The sequence below is a fragment of the Mustela lutreola genome, chromosome 7 (genome assembly GCF_030435805.1).
Source record: "Mustela lutreola isolate mMusLut2 chromosome 7, mMusLut2.pri, whole genome shotgun sequence".
Lineage (NCBI taxonomy): Eukaryota > Metazoa > Chordata > Mammalia > Carnivora > Mustelidae > Mustela > Mustela lutreola.
This window is the reverse complement of record NC_081296.1, coordinates 68,675,717-68,703,247: the sequence shown is the minus strand read 5'-3', so window position 1 is coordinate 68,703,247 and position 27,531 is coordinate 68,675,717. Positions and strand designations below refer to the sequence as shown.

Below are 27,531 nucleotides of genomic sequence, written 5' to 3'. Positions count from 1 at the left end.
TAGGTTTTTCTTATATCTTTGCCCTCCTAAAGACAATATACTTTCTGATCTTTTTGGAAAGCCATTTAAATAGGTTTTTCTTAATAATTCCTTTATTTAAGAACGAAACAATATCAAAAACATAGCTAAAGAATTACGAGGAACTGATTTCAATACTGAATTGAGAAGGGTAACCAGGACAAACACTTCTGAGACAAAGAACTTGAACCCCGATTGTTGATTGAATAGAAAGAGAGGAATTTCTTTTCCCAAAGCAATGCCCCTTAGTTTAATCTGCTTTCTTTAATTTTGAAGGAGATGGACGAACACATGCGGAGCATGTTGCATCACAGGGAACTTGAGAACCTGAAGGGCAGGTATGGGAACGGCTCTCTTCCATCCACTTGTGACTGTCGGGGGATCTGAGTGCTGAGGGTGCCTGCTAGCTTATTTTGTTTTTTTTTTTTTGTAGTAATCTTTCATGAATGAACATGGTCATATGACACAGAACTATCTTCCAGAATTATTAATAACGACAGTAGTTGTTTGGTATTCCAAAAGGATAAATCTTTGTGCATCTCAAGTGTGTAGAATTCACAGCAGCTCTAAGTAGTAGGTTGCAACAAAGGTGGTTGGGGATGAGCTAGGTCTCTAGTTATTACATTTTCTCATTCCTCTACCCCAGCATTGAAACTAAGACATTTCTGTGTTATTGCCTCAGCAGTGTTACAAATTATTACATGCCAGAAACCTGTAGTGTTGTGGAATAGTCTGAGAAGTCCCAAGTCTGCTGAATAGCACTGAATCTCAGTGTAAATAAAATCTGGGTACAGACTTTGAATATCTAAAAATGCTATTTTGTGATGCAAAACTTGAAATGTTTAAAGGAAGAAAGTCTAATAAGTAAGCACCTTTAAAAAAATTAAATGTAGCATATGTGTATATTCCTTGTTTTTTTTTTATTTTCCAATCTATGGTTCTTTTTTTAATTTTGATTTTGGTTTTGATTTGAATTTGGAGATAGTATGGAACAAAGAAACATTGGGAAACAGAAATATTAATTTTACTTTATTGCATGAATAATAGATACAAGCTTTAATCATGATGCCAAACTAAGTAATTTGAAGTTATTTGTATTTAAAGTAATACAGTTTTAGATTGTGTGGGCAAATTAATATGTTAGTAAACTTTCAGCGAATATTTTGCATATTTGTGGAATTTTTCCGTGGTCTCAGGACCTTACTATGTGAAGGTTAGGTCTTAGCAGCAGCATAAAAGAGGCTTTCATTCAGATTTAGTTTGGAGAATCCTTGTCTAATACCTTGAATACATCTGATCTTTAACTCATTATCATTGGAAACCTATGAAATAGCCAACCTTTAATTCTCTAAATGGGTATTATCTTAATTACTTAGCCCATTTCCAGCAGACTTCCTGTTGGAATTCACCTTTTTCTGGGCTCTTTACCTGCCACCTGAGTGTATTATAAATCAAACGAAATATATGAGGTCAGTAAATCTAGTTGTTAGGAGACAGGCCACTTTTATTCCAAGATTAATGCCTTATTTTCTCCATACATCCACTAGTCAGCTATTTAAAAATGTTAAAAAGATGTTTTGATTACCTAAGATTCATGTTCATAATGAATACAGAATTAATTGTATAAAGTAAAAAAGGTAGAAGTCCTCTCAGTCCTATATGCCCCAACCCCTAGTCCTTTTCCATTCTTACAGGAATGTCAACAGTTTGGTCCAAACTCTTTCTGTACATGTATACATAGATTTCTGTTTCTATATAGACACATTTAGTCTTGTCTTATTAACATAACTGAGCTACATGCCATATATTTATTGTTCAGTCACTTTTTTCCTCTCTCTACCCCTCAGGTTAACTGTACCCTGGAGATTGTGTGTATCATTTTCAGTTATTTGGAGCACAGTCAAATGATCAAGGAGAAAGCATTTAGAAGCCTCCGAGCTGACAATAAAAATGTCAACCTTAGCATCCAAACTCATCTCATTTTATTTAGAGGGGAGCACCTTAGCACTTGGCTTACTTGTAGTTTAGATACGGTACGAACAGGTTTTCTGTGGTTTCCTGGCCTATAATAAATTATAAGCATGAAGGCAAAGCAGGTAGCAAGGAAAAACAACTGACAAAACTATAAAAAACAAGATCTCAAAAATCATTTACTTATTTGGAGCACTTACTGTAGTGACAGACGGTGATCACTAGTTTGTACCATAGGGACAAATAATTACTGGTCATTTTTCCTTCCTCTCATCGGTTTGTGATTATTTTCTGTGGAATTCATGTTTAATTACTGCTTTTTGATGTTAAAGTTTTCTGTTTCTCTTTATATTTGTATCACTCTAATTTTCAGCTGTGATCTGGTTAAGGAATTTAAAGAGCATATTTTTAAGGTTTAGAATACAAATTTGAGAAAAACTTCCTTTTTATTTTAATTAAATTTATTTTTTTTTATTTCAGTAAGGAATTTTCTTATTTGGTTCATAATTCTGGACATCTGGAACATTTCTCTCTTTTTTCCTGTGTACATATTCAGATGTGTGGCCTGTTTCTACAGATAAATGCTATTAAAAGGACACAAACCTTTCTTTATCGACCAGCTGTTGTGGTATAGTTAGAGCAAGCTTAATAAAGAAAAGCTTATGGGTAGAATATCTTAAGGCTTTGCCTTCCACACATGAGAGGAAATTATGTGGTAACAGGATGAAGTTAATTTGGGCCCTCCTTTAAATGTCCTGAGGACAGTTTTTGCCTTTATTAGTCAAGAAGTAAAGCAGTACATGTTCCCCAGTAATTACTTTATATAGTTATACAAAGCAGTAAATATTTTAACTGGTTATTGATAGAAAATTAGAAAGTAGCATCATTAAAATATTATTTAATTTGCCATTTACTTTTTAAATATGTGGTTTCCCTAACATCATACATAGAAGCATGAATGCCTATTGTATGTAGAACAGATTAATACACTTTCCTCCAGGAACGGACACATTTTATTTTTAAGAGATGTGGTTGTCATAATCCATTCTTTCCCTGGATAAATGTGAGTTCTCTCTTTTCTCATTTGGACATTTCTTGTAAAGATTCTCTCTCTTTTTAAACTAGAATTCATTTATGTTACACTTACTGCCTTTACTCTTGTGCGCCAGATCTCTTTAGGTGTTTTTCTATTAAATATAACTTTAGAGGGCGCCTGGGTGGCTCAGATGGTTAAGCCTCTGCTTACAGCTCAGGTCATGATCTCAGGGTCCTGGGATTGAGACCCCAGTCGGGCCTCTGCTTGGCGGGGAGCCTGCTTCCAACTCTCTCTCTACCTGCCTCTCTGCCTACTGGTGATCTCTCTCTGTCAAATAAGTAAATAAAATCTTTAAAAAAAATACATATATATATATATATATGTAATATATGTATATACCTTTAGAGCTATGGTTAATATCCTTTCTTACAAGGAAAGCACATATGTTTTAAAAATCTGTGTTTGGGTATTTGTTACATATCCAACATATGCCTGCACTTTGGAGATTGCAGAGTGTGTGGGTTTATGATTATGGATGTTTATTTTTAACAGAGTTAAATATTGTCTATACTGCATTCCTTAATATTTTAAACAGTGTGGTCTTCTAGTTATATCTATAAAGGGAGAGGGATTTTGGTGGTTTGAACATAAGAAAAATATTCTGCATTTTAGAAGTAAGAGTATAAGCAGGAATTTTATTTAAGAATGCCTTTAGGAAAGAAGTCCTTGGGACTGCAATATATAGTTTAGGGTTCTCAAAGTTTTTATGTAGAAAAGTGGACTAAAACATTTTCCATAGTTTTAGAGACCTTAAAGCCAAAAGGATTTTCTAACCAGAAAATACAGTTGATTTGAATTTTCTTTTTAACTTTATGTTTTACATTAAAAATATATATTTTTTTTAAGTGAAGTGTAGTTGACACGCTGTTACATTAGTTTTAGGTGCGAGACATAATGATACAACACCCTGCACGTTAGGCTGTGCTCACCACAAGTATGATTCGGTTTTTTATGATAGTGTAAACCATCTGTTCTGGGTTAGTTGCAGTTTTCAGACTCTTCCAATGCTGGGCAGATTTATACTGATTTTTAGCTTCTTTTTGTGTTCCCTTGAGAAAAGGCTTGATTTCTATTACAAGTAAACAGTTCATATGAACCACCATAATTCTGAGGGAAGAGTAGGGGTATTCTTGGCAAACTGGAGGAATTTGAGGATTATTCTTTAGTGGAAAATGCTCAATGAAATAATAGATTTAAGCTTTTTGGAGCATTAGAATGAACTAGAATATTGATATACAGGTTAATAAGATAATGAGGTGTTTGAGGGTCCCTGATCAGAATTCGTTAAATGAATCTTAATATCAGAGACTGTATTGTACCCAGAGCATTTGAGGTTACAAAGTTCAAAAAAGTTAAAAACTTAGGAATTTTCTCCATTTTTCCGAGGTGTTTTCCATGATTCTTACAAGGTGAAAATCTTTTAATTTTTTTTGGAAAGATTTTATTTATTTTTTCATGAGAAACAGACAGAGAGGAAGGAAGAGGCAGGGGGAGAAGCAGACTCACGGGACTCAATTCCAGGACTCTGGCATCATGACCTGAGCGGAAGGCAGACGCTTAACCCATTAACTGAGCCACCCAGGCATCCACGTTTTGTTTTAATTTACTGGCTATTATTTCTACTTTGTCATGCTAGACAACTGTAACCATGTAGTTAGCGTGATGCCCAGAATTTAGTAGGTATTCAGCAAGTTTTTTTGTTTTTGTTTTTGTTTTTGTTTTTAAATATTTTATTTATTTATTTGACAGAGAGAAATCATAAGTAGATGGAGAGGCAGGCAGAGAGAGAGGGAAGCAGGCTCTCTGCTGAGCAGAGAGCTGGAGGCGGGTCTCGATCCCAGGACTCTGAGATCATGACCTGAGCTGAAGGCAGCGGCTTAACCCACTGAGCCATCCAGGCGCCCTGTTTTTGTTTTTCTAATGAATGATCAGGTTGTCAATAATAGAAACTATCTTTTTTTTTTTTTAAGATTTTATTTATTTGACAGACAGACATCACAAGCAGACAGAGAGGCAGGCAGAGAGAGAAGGAGGGAAAGCAGACTCCCCGCTGAGCAGAGAGCCCAACATGGGGCTCGATCCCAGGACCCTGGGATCATGACCCGAGCCGAAAGCAGAGGCTTTAATCCACTGAGCCACCCAGGCGCCCCTAGAAACTATCTTTTAGTAAATTAAGTGCTCAGTTTTGAGGTTCTCTTCTGGTTAATTGATGTGAATTCCACTATATCTTTTTAGATATATGTGAGGGGAAGAAGGAGCAGTGTAGTGCATGTGTGTGTATGTATGTGTATCTGTCTTATCAAAGACAGCATGTCTTTGTGTGTGTGTGTGTGTGTGTGTGTGTGTTTTTAAGATTAGCGTAATGGGGAGAGAACCTTATCAGTGGAGAAAGCATCAACTTAAATCTTCTACATAACTACCTTTACCATTGTTTTCCTTGCATTTCCTGGTTACCTCCAATAACTGTTCCTCCTTCCTGCTTTTCTTCTTTTTTTAATTTGCCTTTAGCTGAAAATGGTATTTAAGTTGGTGGCTTAGGTTACCTAGAGAGTTACTCGTTTTTCCTGGGTGTCTCTCAAGTATCCATGGGATATACATTGTAGTTAGCTTCTGTTGGTAAAATAAATAAATGAGTGAATGAATGAAAAATACATATTGGCATAGGAAATGCAAAAATATCACTAGTGTAAACCCGAGAGAAGTGATACAGAGTTAAGCCCATTGAGCCATTATTGAATGGCTGTTACTGTCTCTTCATCACACTGATGGCCACAGTGTTCACATGTTTTCCCCTGGCTGCACAGACGGCTAAACCAATCAAGGGATTTCAGGAAGCTAAAAAAGCTGTTAAGTCATTCATCTACTACAGCTCTGGGTGTTGATTCAAGATTTTGGCTTCTTAAACTGGCCAAGTATGAGATTTACTATTAACTGTGTAAAGTAAAAGGGAAAAAAAAAATCTGCTCAGTTTCTTTCTGAACTTAGAACCCGGTTTTGCTTCTCTCTGAACTTTTGCATTTTCTGAAACTTGAGAAAAACCATTTGCCTAGCACAGCTGTTAACTTCCTACAATTGAAATGCTTTCCATTCCCTTTTAAATAAGCCCTTCTGAAGCAGAATGTAGGTCACATGTATCATACAGACCAAAAAAGTCTGCTGAGCTGACTCTTGTCATTTGCCCTGGGGTCCGGAATCTTCACATTCCAGGCAGAGCTCCCGTTGTTCCGATTTAGCTGCACGTTGGGATTGGCTAGGCTGCCTACCCTTCTCTCCACCCCTTAACTGTCACTGGGAGAAAGCTCTTGAGCCTGGGATAAAATGTCAGCGCTGTCACCAGGCTCCTGAGTGCAGCTGGCATCATGGGTGTGCTCTAGAGCAACTTCTGTTTGCTCTGAGCCCCCTGCCCTGCCTCCCCTTTCACCATGTTTCCTCTGGCAAGATTTTAAGTACAGCAATTCAAGAAGATTTCTCCTCCTAAACTGCAGTATTCTGAAGTGTGTTGCCTCTTGATTGCTGGAAAAGAATCTTAACAATCATTTCAAAAATAACTTACGAACAAACTTACTAAAAGTGATGAAAGGAGCATTGAAATTGATTAGCACTAATCTTTCACTGTGCCAAAGTGTGTGGTGTTTTTCAGAGGAAACCGTAAGAGATCTGTTGAGTGTGCCATGCCAGTGGGGAGAATTGAATGTCCCTCATCTCCCTCTTTCCCTAGGGACAGTAATCATGAGTGCCGAGTGTGTGGGGTCACAGAAGTGGGTCTTTCTGCATATGCAAAGCACATTTCTAGCCAGTTGCACAAAGATAATGTGGATGCCCAGGAAAGAGAAGATGATGGAAAGGGAGAAGAAGAGGAAGAAGATTATTTTGACAAGGAACTCATTCAGTTAATAAAACAAAGGAAAGAACAAAGCCGGTAAGTAATGATTTTGATTTTTAAAAAGGCTGTCAGAAATAGGATATAATAGAGAATACATTTTCCATCTCTATACTTTTCAGCCTGTAGCTTTCAGACTTACCTTCATTGCAAAGGGTAGCTTGAGGTTGCTGTTTTATGCATAAAAGGTCAGTGGATTCCTTCCTTGAACTATTGTACTGTCTGTTTTTAAAAAAACAAATTCAGGGGAAAAAAAAAAAAACTCAGTATTGCCTCTCTATAAAAATTAGCTTTTTGTTGGTTCCAATTTTTTTTTTTGGACACCAGTGAGCTATTTTATTTGGTATCCAAAATTTCTAGTGGAGATGTATTAGTGTAGTATTTCTTATTACATTCATTAGGTAAAAATGTTTTGCCTAATATGAAGTAACATGGTGCTTCTACCAAATTTGATTTATCCTTTATAATTTAGTGCTTTAGGAAATATTTATTGAATAAATTTGTATTTTAGGTATTTTACAGTGTCAAGATCAGTGTAAGTTTTCCAGCTTGTACTGTATAATTTGATACCTACATCTATAATTCAGGTATTAGGCTTTTGTCTTTTTGCATTACTGAGTTGTGATCTAAAGAGTTTAATTAACGAAGCAGAAATTTTCAGATTTCTTTTTCTTTTCAGTGAAGGAGAGAGCTGGTTAAGTGGTTGGGTAATTTTTTAAAGTCTTAGAATATAATAAGAAACATTATAAATTCTAAAATCAAATTTTGTTTTTTTTAATTTTAAAAATTCTTTTTGAATACTAGTTTTATTTGGTATATACTTCATTTTTAGTTAGAGGTTTAGCATAAAAAGTAGTTTTTCACTATATATGCTGCAGTGTTTTTGAATAACTGTTTTGAATAAGGAGACATTCTTAGTCTCACAATGTCATAACAGCATGGTTCTTAAACCCCTTCAGTTGCTTTAGTCCTTCAAATGACATTGTTACTCCTTTCAGTATAGCTGTAGTTTAACTCTTGTTTTAAGGCTGTTGTAAGTCTCTAAGAGACTAACATTTATTTTTTCCTTACACACTTGTGCCATTATTAGCTTATCTGTTTAGATGACTAAAATTAAGTCAGAAGGTAAAAGAGCTTCTCAGTAAATTAGACATTTATATCATAGTAAATATTCTTTGAATATTCTGATATCCTTCTTTGGTGATTTATATATGGTTATCTACTTATTTCTGTAGGAAGTTTTTTTTTCTTTTTTCCTTCCTGAAGTTTTTGGTGTAGATTGCTTTTTCTGGGCTATGGATTTGGCTGCATGCTGTTGTTCCCCTGATCTAGCTAATTCAGGGCCATCTAGGAATTCTACTTTGTGACAGATTTATTGCCCGATTCTCTCATTTCTGGATCCCATAAGTGCAGCCAAGTCAGCCATCCAGTCTCCTTGGATGTCAAAAGTTGTATACTGCTTAGAAACAAAAGAGAAAAATGATTTGGTCAATGGTGCTACAAAAATCCTGCACGTGTCTGTAATAACACTTGTTACTTGGGGACTTAGGGTCTCCTGTCTAGAAATGGCTGTGATTCATAATGTCAGTAGATGTTTGAACTTTGAGGTGAATTAACATTTAGTTCCATCTTGTGAAAAAGGAAGAAATTTCAAATTTCCAAAATCTTAGAGACACTAGAAGCTTTTAGAACCAGTTCAAGTTAGTACTGTATTTAAGTCCAATTAAGAGGAGGGAGCCTAACAGCAAAAACTTAGTTTACGGATTTCCAGTCTCTCTGAGCCGCAGCAGAGAAGCATGAGATGCTAGAGTCAGACTGCCCAGATCCATGTCTCCACCGTGCTGCTGCCTGGCTGTCTTACGCTGGGTAAGCTACTCAGCCTCTCCAGTGCTCGGTTTCCTCATCCAAAAGGTAGGAATAAGAAGAATGGCTTCAGGGCCATGAAAACTCAGTGAGATTCTCTATATGAAGTGCTTCAGAGGCCTGACAGTTGGTCGGTCCTCAGTACGTTTTAGCTGCTATTACTCTGTGCTTCGAGCTCTCACCGCACGCTAAGCCCTATACCAGGCGCACCACGGGCAGTCTGTAGAGGAAAGTGGTTTTACATCTATTCCTGTGATGGTGACTTAGAATTACCCACGTGTCTGTGGACTCCATGGCTAACACGAATAGTTGAAACAGCTGCAGCTTTATAAAGCCCTCCAGCTCACTGAGCTCCTTATAGCACTGATTGCGGGCGCTGCTTATTCGGTGTGTGCTATTTTACTCCTGTTTGTGATCTCACTTTCTCAGCTAGGCTGTAAGCCTTTCAGGAATGGGAACTGTACATGAGAGTTCTCTTCTGCTCCAAACAGTCATTGGATGTGTGCCTGGTAAAGTGTTTGTTAATGAAGGTGATGATGCAAAGTGAGATCTTAGCATTTAAAATAGGTTAAGAAACTGGGTTTTTGAGAAAGAGCCTACAACTGCAAAAATCCACAGTATTAAGAGCAGCCGAACTTAAATTGTATTAACTCTGATAACTAGCCAAAGCCACACATATAATTGTCCTTCTTTTCAGAAAGGGGCATAATGTAAAAACAGTAATTGGATGACAGGGACAAAAGTCCCAGAAGCTGCTAAGAAAAATAGGAGCAGGAAAAGGTGGATAGTATAAATGTGTTAGATTTTTAACATTTCTGAGGTGATAGCAAAAACAAGAAACGTTTAATGTCTAAATCAATGGTGAAAAAAAGTTGAGCTGTATTAAAGATAGGAAAGCAACCACTGTTAGAAATAAAAATAGACTCTATTATATATTCTAAGTAACTGAGGAGATAGGTAGTAGGGAAGTTTGATGTGCTCTGCCTCTAAAGGAAGCGTGATCATTTCTTTACATTGCTAATGGAAAACTGTTTCTCTTCCAGACAAGATGAACCTTCTAATAGCAGTCAAGAAATAAACTCTGACGACAGGCGACCCCAATGGAGACGAGAAGACCGAATCCCTTACCAAGACAGAGAGAGCTACAGTCAGCCAGCATGGCACCATCGTGGACCTCCTCAGCGAGACTGGAAGTGGGAGAAAGATGGCTTTAATAATAGTAGGAAAAACAACTTTCCACATTCTTTGAGGAATAATGGTGGACCAAGAGGCTGCTCCGGGTGGCATAAGGGTGTTGCAGGAGCCTCCTCAGCTTGGTTTCACAACCATAGTAATTCTGGAGGTGGTTGGCATCCAAATAGCGGAACGGTAGATTGGAGTCATAATGGTACAGGAAGGAATTCCGGTTGGCATTCTGAAGGAACAGGTGGCTTTTCCAGTTGGCATATGAATAGCAGCAACGGAAACTGGAAATCCAGTGTACGTAGTACAAATAGTTGGAATTACAGTGGCCCCGGAGACAAATTTCCAGCAGGCAGAAACAGAAATCCTAACTGTCAGATGGAAGACCTCGCTATGCTGTGGAACAAGAAATCTAAGTCCAACAAATACAGTCAAGAGAGATATAGTTGGCAGCGGCAAGAAAGTGACAAAGTTGGTACGGCTGCCGCATATAGAGGTCCTTCAGAAGGATTTACAAGTGATAAGTTTCCTTCAGAAGGCTTACTCAACTTCAATTTTGAGCAGCTCGAAAGCAAAACTTCTAAACAAACAGATCCCATAGCTTCCAAAATGTGTGGGAAGAATGGCAGTATAGGGAGGGACAAGCTCCATCGCTGGACTCCTTACCCTTCTCAGAAGACTCTGGAATTACAATCAGGAATGAAGGAAGTCCCTGGTAACAAGGCAGAAGTGATAGAGAAGCCTTTCTTTGACTTCAGCTTCACAACCACAGGAACACCAGAGCCCCAGACTGACGAAACAAAGAATTCCCCAGTGCTGAAAACACAAAAAGATACACAGAGTGGATCCCTTACTCACAAGGCCCCTCCTGACTGCGCTGCTTCTTACGAGGTGGTGAGGGATTCCCCCATTATAGAAAAGCACGAACAAGAGCCTCACTTAAGTAAGATGCCATCATTAAAATCCGCACTCCTTCCAATTCCAGTCACCAAGTCAGTTCCTCAGAAGCCAGATTTAAAGAATCCCTCAAAAAACACCAAAACAAATTCTTTTTTTCCTGGAGAACACTCCAGTCCCTCGAACAAACCCACTATGGAAGACAGTCCTGGGTCTTACATAACCAAACTGCGAAGTTCATGTCCTCATGTCTTAAAAGGGAATAAAGGTACGTTCGGCACTCGGAGGGAACCTGACGAAAATTTCAGTGACCCGTTACAGAAAGCCGAAGAGGCGCTACAGTGTCATGAGTCATTGCAAAACCCACTTCTTGGCACTTCTAAAAGGACCAGGAACTTTGCAAAAGCAAGTAGGAATGTTGAAGAGTCTGAAAAAGGATCTTTGAAGATAGAGTTTCAAGTACACACGCTCGAAGATGAAAGTGATGGGGAGCTCTCTGACACGGAAAAGCATGGATCAAAAATTGGAACCTTGGGCTCTGCCACTACAGAAATGTTATCCTGCAGCACTCACATCGCTGATGAGAAAGAGGGGGATGACCCAAACGTGAAAACATGCAAAAAACTCTCCACCAATGCATGTACAGCTCATCCGAAAGAATCTGAGTTGCAAATGGCCTCTGCAGCCAGTCCACCCTCTGGCTTACTGCTAGACCTGAAGACGTCTCTAGAAGATGCACAGGTGGATGACCCCATTAAATCTCATGTATCTTATGAAACAGAAGGTTTTGAGAGCACTAGCTTGGATGCAGAGCTCCAGAAAAGTGATCTAGGTCAGTCCTCAGGCCCTCTTCTGCCTGAACTCAGTAAGCTTGGCTTTCCTGCCTCTCTCCAGAGAGATCTAACCCGGCACATTAGTTTGAAGAGCAAAACTGGAGCACACCTGCCCGAGCCAAATCTCAATAGTGCTCGCCGCATTCGCAACATCAGTGGTCATCGAAAGGGTGAGACGGAGAAGGAATCTGGGCTCAAGCCCACCCTTCGACAGATTCTCAATGCATCTCGGAGAAATGTCAACTGGGAACAGGTCATCCAGCAAGTAACCAAGAAGAAGCAAGAGCTTGGCAAAGGCTTGCCCAGGTGTGTACCTCTTTTTAGTATCCTGTTTCTCTTTTAAACTCACCCTTTGACCCTGGTCAAGGGAATTCTACTTACTAATTAAATGTTTGTAAGAGGGGCGCCTGGGTGGCTCAGTGGGTTAAGCCGCTGCCTTCGGCTCAGGTCATGATCTCAGGGTCCTGGGATCGAGTCCCGCATCGGGCTCTCTGCTCAGCAGGGAGCCTGCTTCCTCCTCTCTCTGCCTGCCTCTCTGCTTACTTGTAATTTCTCTCTGTCAAATAAATAAATAAAATCTTTAAAAAAAAAAAAAAAAAAAATGTTTGTAAGAAATACATGTTGTACATGCCTGGTTGGAGTATCAAAGAGCAACTGTTACTCTGTAACAATAGCAATAGAGTGTTTCCTGCCAGGGAGTTCAGGTCGCAAAGAATCACGTTAGCCTCTAAGGAATGAGATGGGGATGTACAAAAACTGATCAGAAATCCATCACTTTAGCTACAGGGGCCAGAGAGTGACAGCATGAGAGGGTGTATTTGTGGATCCATATCTACCTCTCTCTCTCTTTTTTTTTTTTTTTAAAGATTTTATTTATTTGACAGATCATAAGTAGGCAGAGAGGCAGGCAGAGAAAGAGGGGGAAACAGGCTCTCCGCGGCAGAGAGCCCGATGCGGGGCTCAATCCCAGGATCCTGGGATCATGACCTGAGTCGAAGGCAGAGGCTTTAACCCACTGAGCCACTCAGGTGCCCCTCTACCTCTCGCTCTTAATGAGCAGTGTTTTTAAGTATCACTATCTTGTTACCTATAAACAGTTACCCTTCTGTATATACTCTGGGCGTTGTATTTGTGATCACAAAATACTTGCTCTTAAGTACTTCTGTGGTATTCTGGCTGTTCCTCTTAGGTGGAGGAGCTAGACTTTTCTGAACAGTAAAGCAGCATTCAACATAGGGTTGCTGTGTGAAAATCGGCCCACTGTGTTATAATTATACAGCCCTTTAGGCTTCAATTTTTATCCCTGTTGAAATAGCATATTTATTGTGCACCCTTTTCCATCACTCGAATATTGAGATTTTAAAGTTCTTGTTTTTAGCCTCGTGCCTGGCACTCGTGAATGCTCAATAAATATTTTTTTTGTTTGGCTTGGACTTATGGGCTGTTTATAAAAATTTTTTGTTGTTGGTTCAGAAAAACTCCAAACTAATAAAACTCCGAATTTTTACTTCCTCAAATGTATTCTCATAACTGGGCACAAATCTCCAATTTAGTACTGGTTACATGGTAGTACTTACGGATGGTTATTTACTTTGTGTCTGGAACACTTACTAGACTGTGAGCTTCTTGAGGGCAGAAACCATCTTATGTATATTTGTAATCTCATTAAGTGGTGTTCCCTCTCCCCTAACCATGTGTGATTTGTGGGGCTTTTTCTTTGTTTTTTTTTCCTGAAGGTTTGGCATAGAAATGGTGCCCTTAGTTCAAAATGAACAAGAGGTCTTGGATTTGGATGGGGAGCCTGATCTGTCCAATCTAGAAGGATTCCAGTGGGAAGGCATTTCCATTTCTTCATCTCCTGGCCTGGCCAGGAAGCGAAGCCTCTCTGAGAGCAGCGTGATCATGGACAGAGCTCCTTCCGTATATAGCTTCTTCAGTGAGGAAGGTACAGGTAAAGAAAATGAGCCCCAGCAGATTTTTTCACCTAGTAACTCATTGAGGGCTTCCCAGAGTCAGACAACAAACATGGGCCTTAAGCAGGAAGTGACACCTGTGGCTGCCTCGCTCAGAACAGGTGAAAGGGCTGACAATGTCGCGAGTCCTAGGCGACATAGTGCGCAGTTGTCTTCTGACCGGATGATACCTTTGATGCACTTGGCCAAAGACCTGAACAGCCAGGAGAGTTCTACGCCATCTTCAGAGAACCAGAATACCCAGGAGAGTAATGGAGAAGGAAACTCGTTATCATCAAATACATCCTCAGCCCTCGGAATCTCCAGTTTGGCAGACGCAGCCACAGACAGTAGCTGTACCTCTGGGGCCGAACAGAACGACGGCCAGAGTGTGAGGAAGAAGCGAAGAGCCACTGGCGTGAGTATGATTGCCCATGCTGGTTGTAGGGCATTTCATGGGGTGACTTGGCTGTTATAGAAAAGATTTAACTGTTTAATTTTCTCTGGGTAGCTGGGCTCCCTCTGCTTCCTACTCTGACATAGGTTTGTGAGGCTCCTACTTTCATGTTCTTACCCTGTTTGTGTCTTTCACTGAGTAATTCTACTAAGTGAGATGTCATCAAATATGAATGTACAGTACTAGGAAAATATGAAGTCATCTCTAAAACTAGTCTCCAAACCGGTGATTCTTTGTATCACCTGACTAAGGAGTAAGCCACATCTTCAGCTGTAACTCTGTTTTCACCATGCATTCTGAACTGCTGCTCAAGAAAGGCACTCTAGTGTTGCATTCGTAGGCCGTGAATGCTTGTTAGACCCAGGACTGTCGGGCTCAATGCTAAGGTAGTTTTCATACTACTAGAGTGTGTCCATGTGAACAGAGTCTTAGAAATATTTTTAGGCTCTGTTACTCCGTGTTTTGTACCTCACCTACCCAGCTTGGCCCTTTCAGAAGCCATTCCTTAACTGACACCACTTCTCTTCTGTCGTCTCTGTCGCTAATGCGGCCTAACCCTTTCTGAAAAGAACCCTTTCTGAAAAGAAGAAAGTTATTGGTAGTGATATAGTCTGGAATGTGACCCTGGAAGAAAATGGGCTATGTTCTTTATTTTTTATTTATTTTTATTTTTAAATTTTATTTGTATTTTTTCACCTTCCATTTTTTATGTTTGCATTTTTTTCCATTTTTAAAATTTAAATTCAGTTAATTAATGTGTAATGTATTTTTGGTTTCAGAAGTAGAGGTCAGTGATTCATTGGTCTTACATAATACCCAGTGCTCATTACATCACTGCCCTCCTTAATTAAGGGGCTGAGGTAGTAAAGCACAGTAGTTAAGGGCTTGGCTTGTAGACCTGGGCTCAAATCCCACTTTGCTTTGCTCCTTTGAGTTGAACACTGTAGTGATATTGTTGAATGAAAGTTTGTACTGTAACGAAGCTCATATCTAGGGGCTTGTCATGTAGACTGTGTAGCTTTTTGTTGTAAAGATTCTGTTGCGAAGATTTCCTAGTAAAGTAGGAACTGCCACAGTGAAATGAGGTATATGTATTATTGGCTTTGTCCATACTTCTAACTATACCATGTTTTACCAATGTGAAATGCTTTGTCTTAGCCCCAGTGCTTCACCACCTCTAGGATGCTAGGAAAGTGCTTGACCTCAGGTTCTGTTCTGGGGTTTGTTTATTTGTTTGCTTTTATTTATTTATTTATTTATTTATTTGACAGAGAGAGATCACAAGTAGGCAGAGAGGCAGGCAGAGAGAGAGAGAGAGGAGGAAGCAGGCTCCCTGCTGAGCAGAGAGCCCGATGCGGGACTCGATCCCAGGATCCTGAGATCATGACCTGAGCCGAAGGCAGCGGCTTAACCCACTGAGCCACCCAGGTGCCCCTGTTTGTTTGTTTTTAAAATTTTAGTTGATTTGGGGTACCTGGGTAGCTCAGTGGGTTAAAGCCTCTACCTTCGGCTCAGGTCATGGTCTCAGGGTCCTGGGATCGAGCCCCACATCAGGCTCTCTGCTCAGTGGGGAGCCTGCTTCTCCCTCTCTCTGCCTGCATCTCTGTCTACTTGTGATCTCTCTCTGTGTCAAATAAATAAATAAAATCTTTTTTAAAAAAAGATTTAAAAAAAGATTCTAATTGATTTAAAGGAGGGAGGGAGGGGGAGAGAGCTCAAGCTTACGCACAAGCAGCAGGGACAGAGGAGAGGGAGAGAGAATGCCCGGGCAGGCTCTATGCTCAGCACAGAGCCTGATGCAGGACTCAGTGTCACAACACCGAGATCATGACCTGAGCTGAAACTTGGAGTTGGATGCCTAACCAACTGTGCCACCCAGGTACCTGTTTTATTTAGTTTTTAAATCATGTACATTCAGCTAATATTTGAGTTCAGACCTTGTGCATGAGATTCCTAGTGACCTGTTAGAGATGGTAGCAATAATGAAGAATATTGTATAATGGTCTTAGAATTGATTGTTTTTTTCCCTTCCTGGGTAATGGCCTGTACACATTTAATATTACTCAGTTTTCTTTCTCTTCTCAGGATGGATCTTCTCCCGAACTCCCAAGTCTTGAAAGAAAAAACAAAAGAAGGAAAATCAAAGGAAAGAAAGGTATAGTGTGAAAGATTCTGACAGAAATTGTTCTTATAGCAATTCAGCCTTTTTACACCTTGACACAGAGTATAGCTTGTGGTTATCAAACACTTATCCCCCATTTATTATTATTTTTTGACATTTTTGTTGTCCTGATTAAGGGCATAGAAAAGTTTGATTTTCTACCATATTTAGTTACAGCTATAGGAGAAATATTTGATGCCACATAGACCCATAACTTAATTGAGTTCAGTATAAAGTCAGAAAGTCTCATTGGTCTTTTTCAGTGATGGTGAGGAATAGGCCATTTAGTAAAGATATTGTCTTCTCTTGGTAGTTTATAGCCATTTCTCTCAATTTCCATTTCTGAGATATATTTGTTGCTTCTCTTACTTGAATTGAGGGAAGTTGTTAGAGTCGCTCTCTCATGATAGACTTCTATGATACTTGCTTTTCCTAACTCTGAACCCTTTCTGGTGTAAGGGCTAGTGTGGAAAGTAATTGGATGAACCTTGGGTGGTTGGATGTGATGGATAAGGTAGGATTCGAGCACAACCCCAATTTCTGGCTGAGACATCTTTGGGGATGTTGGTATCATTTGTAAAGCTAGGAAAGTCCATGAGAGGAACAAGTTGAAGGTAGAGGAAGATGACAAGTTCCCTTTTGAATTCTTTGAGTGAAAGGATCTTAGAGACACCTCAGTAAAGATATCAAGGTAATAGTTGGGTATGTGGATCTGGAGTTTAGGGTAGAGGTCTTGATTTTCTGAACGGGAAGAAGACAAACATTAAGATGACAAATACATACACATGGTAGGACAGTTTACTTAAAGTAATTTAAATGAACTCTTTTGAAGCTATATTTTCTTCAGGACATTTTCTCTAATAAAGCGAACTATTTTATGTTAGCTAAGAGACGAGAAAAATATGAATTGGAAAGAGAGTGGAAGCCATTCACATCTGGAGTGTAACCTAAGCAAAAACCATAGTGAAGAGGGTGGTAGATAAAGGAAAAATGGGAAATGAAAGGTACAACAGTTGCTTTGCCTGGGGCAAAGATTTCACTTGGGAGGGAAGTGGCCGAAGATGGTGATAAGGTAAGATGGTACTATGTCTCGGCACACTTGAACCTATGAGTTACCTCCATCTTACCAATTCTCACTTTTGGGTTGGCTCTGACATCATTCTTGACTATGTGACATGTGAGATTGGATGAGTCTCCAGTGACCTATTGGAGAGAAAATAAAAGTTTCTCCTAGAGAATTGCTGTAGTTCTACCTTCTGAGGAGCTGTCTTAACTAAGAAAAAATCTCCAGTATTAAACTGAGCCTTATGGTTTCTCTTGGCAGAACGTTCTCAGGTTGACCAGCTGCTGAATATTTCTTTAAGGGAGGAAGAACTGAGCAGATCACTGCAGTGCATGGATAACAACCTTCTGCAAGCCCGGGCAGCCCTGCAGTCGGCATATGTTGAAGTTCAGAGGCTTCTGATGCTCAAGCAGCAGGTAACAGCTGATGGAACATTTAATGAGAACAGATCATCTCTAAAGTTGGATTTCAAAATGCTTAACCAGTTACTTTATTTTTAGATAACTATGGAGATGAGTGCACTGAGGACCCATAGAATACAGATTCTGCAGGGATTACAAGGTATTTGGAGAGCATCTGATGGATTGGATCCTTTGTAGCTTATTTCTTCGTTGTCTGTACAGGGGTATTGAAGTAGTCATGGAAAGGTCGTATGTTTTCTCTCCTGTCTCCTTGCTTTTGGGGTGATTGTATACCCCCAAAATGCTTAGCAGCGGGGGCAGTATGTCGCAGAAAGATCCTTGGATTAGGAATCAAAAGACCTGGGTTCAGATCTTGGCTCTTCTATTAGTAACTATATGACTTTGGGTAAGTCACTTAAAATTTAAAAATGGAATACTAATGCCTGTTCTGCCTGTGTCCCTGTTGGTCGTATAGATTTTATGACAACATATTTCAAAGAATTATCAGGGACTTCAGAATTCTCTTGTAATGTTTAGAAATACAAATTGGCTCTGAAATGAGTGATTTTTCAGAAAACATTTTTGCATTTGTATGTATGTATGTTTCCTGTTCTAGAAACATATGAACCTTCTGAGCGCCCAGACCAGGTTCCTTATAGCCTTCCACGAGAGCAAAGGAACAGTAGATCTCAGACATCTGCTGATGCCACACTGCTGCCTACTCCCTTTTTCCCAGTTTTTCTGGAGCCTCCATCTTCCCACATGTCTCCGTCGTCCACCGGAGTCCCTCTCCAAGTAACCACATCTCCTCCTTTCCAAGCCCATGGCAGTGTTCCTGCTCCAGACTCCTCAATTCAGATTAAACAAGAACCCATGTCTCCTGAACATGACGAGGGTGTGAATGCTGTGTCACAAGACTCTGCTGGCAATGTGTCCAAGGAATTACCACAAGCTAATAGTATGTAAGCTTTTCTGTGGGTTAAGGGCAACCCGGAAGTGGGTCTAGGGCAGTTTTAGGTCAGTGATGTAGTCATATTTGCCCCATTAAAACGGAAGTTGCTAGAATTAATTTTTCTTGATTTCCTTCATTTAGGGAGGATTGCCTATTTATTTTTGAGAAAGAGAGAGAGTGCGCTTGTGGTGGGGGAGACGTAGAGGGAGAGAGAGAATCTTTTTTTTTTTTTTTAAGATTTTATTTATTTATTTGACAGAGAGATCACAAGATCACAAGTAGGCAGAAAGGCAGGCAGAGAGAGAGGGACGAAGCAGGCTCCCTGCTGAGCAGAGAGCCCCATGCGGGGCTTGATCCCAGGACTCTGAGACCATGACCTGAGCCAAAGGCAGAGGCTTTAGCCCACTGAACCACCCAGGTGCCCCAAGGAGAGAGAAAGAGAATCTTAAACAGGCTCCATGTCCAGTGCAGAGTCTGACTTGGGGGTTGAGCTCATAACTGTGAGATCAGTACCTGAGCTGAAATCAAGAGTCTGTCACTCAACTGACTGAGCCACCAGGTGTTTCTACGATGATTATTTAAACATCAGTAATTTTTCCTCAATATCTCTTAATCTGGGATTACTAAACTTACTTTGCATTAGCACCTAAAAAGTTCCATAATGAGGATTGGTGCAGAATTATTTTTTTCGTGAGATGAATGGAGTTGAAGTTATTCAGTCAACTTCCTAGATAAGCTATATCCTCTGAATTTCTTGGCACTTATCTTTACCATTTAAAGGCAAGGCAGGTTTAATATAAGCCTGAGAGAAAGGTGCTCATGATGAAAGGCAGAGGACACTGGAGTTGGAATCATGAACAGGAACTTGAGTGGTTTTGAGAAATAGCCAGTTTTTACTCTTTTCATAAACTACACCTGCCTGGTCACCATTTGAGAACAACTTCTAAGCTATTCTTAACGTTACCTGAAGTTTGTGTAATTGTGATGGTGCTATATTGACAGTTCACAAATAAACTGGCACTGTGTGATCTGAATGGAAAAAGTCTGAAGAATTACCCTAGATTTTCCTACCTGTTATAACACTAATCTAGGTATCTATCTTGAATGTATATTATCTTTTATCTGAAATTTTGCTGCCGTTGTGTGAGTAGTATTCAATATTTTTTTAAAAAATTGGCAAAGAAGTATTATAGTGACTTTTTAAGCCAAGATTTTTTAAAATGTCTTTTATTAGATTTCTTCCTCTGCAAAATAATTTAAGTTCACTGTAAAAAAGTTTGAAGACTGGGCACCTGGGTGTCTCAGATGGTTAAGCATCTGCCTTCAGCTTAGGTCATGGTCCCAGGTCCTAGGATTGAGTCCCGCATTGGGCTCCCTGTTCCAGAGGAAGCCTGTTTCTCCCTCTACCTCTCTCTCTTTCTTTGTCTCTCATGAATAAATAAATATATTCTTAAAAAAAACCAAAAGATGTAAGAATAAAAATTAGGTGTTATTTTGTTATATATTTTTTCAGTCCTAAATTATAAATGTTTGTGTGTTTATCCATAGACTTTATACAAAAGGAAAATCATAGTCTGTTATAACCTTCTTTCTACTTGATTTCTCATGATCATTTTCCTGTGTCATAAAAATAATTCATCTGAAATACTTTATGTCTGTGATTATTTCATCAGTTTAAATTCCTCCACATGAAATAACTAAGTCAAAGAAAATAGACATTTTTAAGTCAGCGGACTTTTTAATTACTGTTATGTAGCCACACTGGCTGATGTACTGGTAAAATAGCATCGTGAAAACATCTGAGAAATTAAGCCTAGCCGAGTAGATATTTAAATGTCTACCAAGAATAAAACATGATGTTAAATATGTGAACGTGTCAAACAAGAAAGAAAAGAGATTGGTAGAAACAGTCTGTGCTCATAAAGAGTTGGGGTTTTTTTTGTTCCATGAAGAGTTTTTATGTGGTATAAGAAAGACATGCATGTTAATTGTGAGATCAGTGCAGGGCCAAGTGTAGTAAGTGCTATCATAGAAGTTTCTGTAGGTTATGGGAAGCTGAGAGGTGAGATAACTGCTTTAACAATTGTAGCTTTGTTCACATATCACTGAAAGGTCATTATTTGGTAGAGATTCAATCGTTGATAAATAATGGCAGTTTATAATGATAAACAGCAGACACAAAAGAAGATGCAATAATTTTTTTTCCTTCTCAATTCAGGCGAGAACAGTGACAGTTGTTCAGTCTATCCAGTCATCACTGCAACATTGTCCTTGTCAGAGGTCACAGAAAGTTTCCATGAGCCCAGCCAAGAACTGAAGTTTTCCACGGAGCAAGGAAATACCAGGAACAGAGGAAATGCGCCCTCTCCCCAACCAACTGATCTTCCAGGCATTAATAAAGAAGATGAAGAGCCAGTTAAAGGCAACAGCGGGTCTGAGGCCTGTACCAGTTCTTTTCCAAGATTGTCGTTTGTTTCTGAAACCCCTGTAGAGAGGGAGCCCCACTCTCCAGCTGACCAGCCTGAGCAACAGGCAGAGTCTACCTTGACATCGGCTGAAACTCGGGGAAACAAGAAAAAGAAGAAACTTAGGAAGAAGAAAACACTTCGGGCTGCTCATGTTCCTGAGAACAGTGACACTGAGCAGGATGTATTTACTGCTAAACCTGTAAGGAAAGTAAAGACTGGAAAGTCAACTAAAGGGGGGAAGGTGACAACCTCCACCTGGGAAGATAGCAGAACTGGCCCAGAACAAGAGAGTGTCAGGGATGAACCAGATAGTGACTCGTCTCTGGAAGTCCTAGAGATTCCTAACCCTCAGTTGGAAGTGGTGGCCATTGATTCTTCTGAATCTGGAGAAGAGAAACCAGACAGCCCATCTAAAAAGGATATTTGGAACTCCACAGAGCAAAACTCCTTAGAAACGTCTCGTTCTGGCTGTGATGAAGTTAGCTCTACCAGTGAGATTGGCACTCGTTATAAAGATGGTATCCCTGTAAGGTGAGGATGTTGTGCTGGTCCAGTCAGAACAGCTTTTACCCTTATTCGTTTCTTAAAAGATAGAACTTTTGATTATGAATCACTGTTTAAATGAATTAGATGAAAAGGAAATCAATAGAGATTCTGGGTATGGAAGAATCAAACCTTGCCAGTGGAGATTTTCTGCTTTCTCATTTGTGTTGTAAATATTTACTGTACTTACATTTCCTTTCATATAGAAATTTCAGGTGGAAAAACTGATCGCTTCTATCACTGCTGTGTTGCCCATTTTATGTCAGGAAAATTTAAGTTTTACGGCCTCCTATTCACAGGTGCTAAAAAGATGTTTGCTGTTATTTTGTAGTGTGGCAGAAACTCAGACCGTGATCTCCTCCATAAAAAGCTCAAAGAACTCTTCAGGTATTGGTTATTCAGCTTCATTTAAATTAGCCACAGAAAAAGAGGCTTGTAGATATTAGAGCCAGGGTTTTAGTAAGCCTATAGAGTGGGGTTGGGGGGATGATTGTCAGCAAGAGGATTGCTTTGACCAGCAATTATGGTATCTGTAAATCCTAAATCCGGCCTTTGTAGTTTCTTATTCCCATCTGTTGTATCTGTTCAGCTAATGACTATTAAGGTTTCATTGCCTCCCTGGGGTTTTTGCTTTGAGAAGGAACTGCATAAAGAATGATGCCTTGGGGCGCCTGGGTGGCTCAGTGGGTTAAGCCTCTGCCTTCGGCTCAGGTCGTGACCTCAGGGTCCTGGGATCGAGCCTCGCATCGGGCTCTCTGCTCGGCAGGGAGCCTGCTTCCTCCTCTCTCTCTGCCTGCCTCTCTGCCTACTTGTGATCTCTGTCTGTCAAATAAATAAAATCTTAAAAAAAAAAGAAGAAGAAGAATGCCTTATTCAACAGAACAACTTGGCAGCAGAAGAGAGGATATGGAGAGAAATTTGGTACTTTCCAGGTTCACTCAAAAAATAAGTATCTATCTTTTCTCCTATGTGAGAGCCCTTCTCTGCCTTCTCTTGTTATAAAGTCTTCATAATGAAGATCATTAATGAAAAATGTGTTTTGCTAGGGGAACTAAGTTTTAAGGAGAATCCAGGGACCACTAAAACCTGTAATGGTTTTGATTTTTTAGTATCTTTTCAGACAAAAGCAGGCACGTCTCTGAAACATACTCTTGTTTTCCAGAAATATCTTCCGAGCCAGGAGATGATGATGAGCCCACAGAAGGGAACTTTGAGGGGCACCAAGCCGCAGTGAATGCAATTCAGATATTTGGGAACTTACTGTATACCTGTTCAGCAGATAAAACTGTCCGAGCTTATAATCTGGTGGTGAGTTGATAAATCAATTGGAATGCTTTTGCAGGACTCCAGGGCACACTCTCCTAGACAGTAGGGGAATCCATTTTCTGTCCAAAGATGAGGTGAGTTTTAGACTAGCTGTAGATGAGGTTGATGCCATGGCTTAGCAGGGTCACTGGGGACTTAGCTTCTTCCTGTCTGTCCATTCTGCTTTTTCTGGTGTCACCTCTTTCTAAAGCTAGTTCTCTTCCTGCTCACAGACAGATTTCAGAAGGCCCTGGGGTTTCTTTTTCCTCCCATTGCTGTAAAAATGGGTCCTATGCTTGACCATGAACAGCTGATTGGCCAGCAGTAGGGCTTGGCCATTCAGGTTCTGGTCCTGGTGTTGCCAATGAGGTCCTTCATGTCGCTGCTACATAATAGGTTAGAATGAGTATCAGGGAAGTACTAGAGGAGGCATTTTTCCTCACAGTTGATTAATTGTGCCAAGTTATTAAGGAGAGCAACAGTGTTCTTGTACCCAACACTTAGTGTAATCTGATGCTCGTTTTTCTCAGTTTTCATAGAATGAACTTTCCATAGAATGAGTTTTTAATTTGGTATGTGTCAAACTAATTTTTCTTATCAAAGGTGATAGCCAAGAAGCTTTAGGAATAATTCATTGTCTGAACAGACACCATGAAAGTATTTGAAATTGCTGAAGTCTTGAAAGTCAAAAGGTTAGATAATGGACCATGAAATGTGTTCGCTCTAGGCAACAGGTGTCTAGGTTCCATTAAGCTAGTGATGGGAAGCGGCAACAGGGGCGACAGAAGGAAGGAAGCAGTGGTACCAGGAAATAGGATTGTAACATTTGGGGGATTGGCTCTAATTCTAAATTGCAAGATCAATGTATGTATGCACATTCTAAGTAAGTCTCCATCTTTGCACAAAGGTAACATTTAGGATGCTCCCCTGTGAAACCATCCCTGGACCACTGCAGCCTGTGATGGCACGGGACAAATCTCTGAATGTTGTGGAACTTTCTAGTGTTCCAAGATTCATTATTTACTGATGAAATGCAGGAACTTATTTGGGAAATCAGCTGCAGTTTGGATTTGTCAGATCTTTGGTCCTAAGTTGGAGAACTTTGCCCCAGGCATTCATTAAAATTCTGATCTCTCTTACAGCAGATCGCTCTAAGTATTTTTGGAATGGCTCAGATAACATAGAGTTGCAGGTACTTAGTTCATGTGACTGTTTACTGGGCATTTAGTAAACAGGTATTTACGGAGCACCCTTCGTATACCAGGCACTAACCGAGGCACTAAGGATACAGCATCAAACTGTGTGTTTTGGCATTTTTGCTGTTGTGTAGAAAACGTGTTCTCTAACGCTTATGTATCCACAAGTAATGATCTGATACGTGTTTGACTTTAGAGTCGGAAGTGCATTGGTGTCTTTGAGGGGCACGTCTCCAAAGTGAACTGCCTCCTGGTTACCCAGATCTCCGGGAAGAATGCTGCTCTTTACACTGGTTCCAGTGACCATACCATTCGCTGCTATAATGTCAAGGTGAGTGAGTCCAGAGAAATCAGAAATGATCATATTAAGCTGCTTTGGCTGTTATTTACTAGGCAGAGTACAGACAGATGGTTGATTCTGCCCACTTTCTTATGCTTTGAGCCAATTTTGGCACAGACATACCTCAAAGATACTGCAGGTTGGGTTCCAGACCACTGCAGTGAGGTGTGAACATCATAATAAAACGAGTCAAAGGAATTTTTTGGTTTCCCGGTGAACATAAAAGTTACGTTGATGCTATATTCTGTGAGGTGTGCAGTGGCATTTTATCTGGAAAGACAGTGTATGTACCTTAATTAAGAAATACTTTTTTCTCTCCTCCGCAGAGAAGGGAAAAGAAGGAAAAATAAAAAAGAAGAAAAAGAATACTTTATTGCTAAACAAATGTTAGCCATCATCTGCATTTTCAGCGACCTGTAGTCTTTTTGCTGGTGGGAGGTTCTGCCTCAGTGTTGGTGGCCCCTGACAGATGTGGGGGTGGTTGCGGCAATTTCTTAAAATAAGACCACAGTTGGGACGCCTGGGTGGCTCAGTTGGTTAAGCAGCTGCCTTTGGCTCAGGTCATGATCCCAGTGTCCTGGGATCGAGTCCCGCACTGGGCTCCTTGCTCAGCGGGGAGCCTGCTTCTCCCTCTGCCTCTGCCTGCCATTCTGTCTGCCTGTGCTCACTCTCTCCCCCTCTCTCTCTCTGATAAATAAATAAAATCTTTAAAAAAAAAATAAATAAGACCACAGTGAAGTTTGCCTCCATAATCAATTCTTCCTTTCATGAACCACTTCTCTATTGCTTGTAGTGCTGTTTGATAGCGTTTAGCCCCCAGGAGAACTTCTTTCGAAATTGGAGTCCATCCTCTCAAACCCTGCCGCTGCTTTATCAACTGAGTTTACAGAATGTTGTTATTAATCTTGTTGTACCTTTCTGTTAGAGTTTGTGGGTGACTAGATGCTTGCCAGCAACCACTAATATCTCAAAAGGACTCTTCTTTTTTTACTACATTATATATCTGATTGCCCTATAAAAACTATGAAAAGATCTCACGTGAGTTAACCAGAGGCAACATGAATTTTAACATTTGGGCATATTTACTGGCTTTTTCCTTTTTTTCACAGGTTTTTTTTTTTTTTTTTAAGATTTTATTTATTTATTTGACAGAGAGAGATCACAAGTAGGCAGAGACGCAGGCAGAGAGAGAGAGGAGGAAGCAGGCTCCCTGCTGAGCAGAGAGCCCGATGCGGGACTCAATCCCAGGACCCTGAGATCATGACTTGAGCCGAAGGCTGTGGCTTAACCCACTGAGCCACCCAGGCGCCCTTATTTCACAGTTTTATACGTGGCATTTATATTTGTAATTTTATGGGAGAAAATTGAGTAATTTCGGAGACTGACTCTTTATAAAAGAAGGTTGGGAAAAGAGGTCAAAAGCTTTGACAGCCTATAGCTTTTTTTTCTTTTTTCTTTTAACTTTACTTTCTCAGTATTCCAAGATTCATTATTTATGCATCACCGGCCTATAGCTTTTATCACCGTACCCACAGCTTGTCCATCCTTTGAACCATCATGACTTTAACATCTGTTTCCAGTCCTGTCTAAAAGCTATACTTGGGCCTTTCATTGGTTAGTGTCATTCAGTAACAAATCTTGAGTGCTCACTGTCTTACTAGCAACAGGGCCAGATTACCTAGGTAACTAGAATTGCTAGTATAACCCAGATCGGGGAATTCATGGAAATCATTTCTTGAAAGTGAGATCAAACAGTACTCATTTATTTTTTTTTTATTTTTTTTTTTTTAAAGATTTTTATTTATTTATTTGTCAGAGAGAGAGCGAGTGAGAGCACAGGCAGACAGAGTGGAAGGAAGAGTCAGAGGGAGAAGCAGGCTCCCCGCGGAGCAAGGAGCCCGATGTGGGACTCGATCCCTGGACGCTGGGATCATGACCTGAGCCGAAGGCAGCTGCTTAACCAACTGAGCCACCCAGGCGTCCCAAACAGTACTCATTTAACCTGGATATGCATTAGAATTAGTAAAGAAAAATTTTTAAAAAGATTTTATTTATTTATTTGACAGACAGAGATCACAAGTAGGTAGAGAGGCAGGCAGAGAGGGAGAAGCAGACTCTCTGCTGAGCAGAGAGCCCAGTGCGGGGCTCAATCCCAGGACCCTGATACCACAACCCGAGCCAAAGGCAGAGGCTTAACCCCCTGAGCCACCCAGGCACCCCAAGAAACTTTTTTTTAAATGCACATTCCAGAGCCTACTGAATTAGAATCTCATGGATTGAGGAAGAAGCTTGGGGTTCTATATATTTTTAAAGCTGCTCAGCTAATTATGGATCAGCCATCCTGGCACTGGTTTGAAGGAGGCGTGTGGGAACTATTGAAGTAGACAATCAATTACAGGCAAGCACATACATGATTAATAAAAGTGTCAAATATACAACTTTAATCTTTATTTTCCTTTTTAGATGTCAAAGGTAGCTTTACTTTTGGCTACTTCATTTAAAAGTTTAAGGCCCAGTTCTTTTTTTTTTTTTTTTCTTAATTTTATTTATTTTTTTGACAGACAGAGATCACAAGTAGGCAGAGAGGCAGGCAGAGAGTGGAGGAAGCAGACTCCCTGCTGAGCAGAGAGCCCAGTGTGGGTCTTGATCCCAGCACCGTGGGATCATGACCTGAGCTAAAGGCAAAGGCTTAACCCACTGAGCCACCCAGGTGCCCCTAAGGCCCAGTTTTTAGCGCCCTTTGAAGAATTTCTACATTCCAAATTAGGAGCACGAGTGACATTATTAGAGTCAATATTTGTTTATAGCTTGAGGGTCTTTGGCCAAGTCCAAGATAGTCTTCTACAAGATAGAGGGTGCTACATTTTCTTCCTCACAAAAATCGTTTCACACTCTGCTGTAAGGATTGCTTTCACATTTTATTTGCTGTTAACCTCTGCTGATTAGGTGTTGT

At 40.1% G+C, this 27,531-nt stretch overlaps 1 protein-coding gene across 1 annotated transcript in view; it reads left to right on the top strand.

Annotated features, from left to right (window-relative positions):
- ZNF106 (zinc finger protein 106) overlaps positions 1-27,531 on the top strand; it is a 70,773-nt gene that overhangs the window by 30,073 nt on the left and 13,169 nt on the right. The window contains exons 3-14 of the mRNA XM_059181271.1: positions 295-356; positions 6,804-7,004; positions 9,872-12,046; positions 13,477-14,110; positions 16,235-16,304; positions 17,635-17,789; positions 17,874-17,934; positions 18,391-18,732; positions 20,945-21,725; positions 22,069-22,124; positions 22,900-23,045; positions 24,435-24,569. Coding sequence (XP_059037254.1) covers positions 295-356; positions 6,804-7,004; positions 9,872-12,046; positions 13,477-14,110; positions 16,235-16,304; positions 17,635-17,789; positions 17,874-17,934; positions 18,391-18,732; positions 20,945-21,725; positions 22,069-22,124; positions 22,900-23,045; positions 24,435-24,569 — 4,818 coding nt within the window. The remainder of the gene's footprint in view (positions 1-294; positions 357-6,803; positions 7,005-9,871; positions 12,047-13,476; positions 14,111-16,234; positions 16,305-17,634; positions 17,790-17,873; positions 17,935-18,390; positions 18,733-20,944; positions 21,726-22,068; positions 22,125-22,899; positions 23,046-24,434; positions 24,570-27,531) is intronic.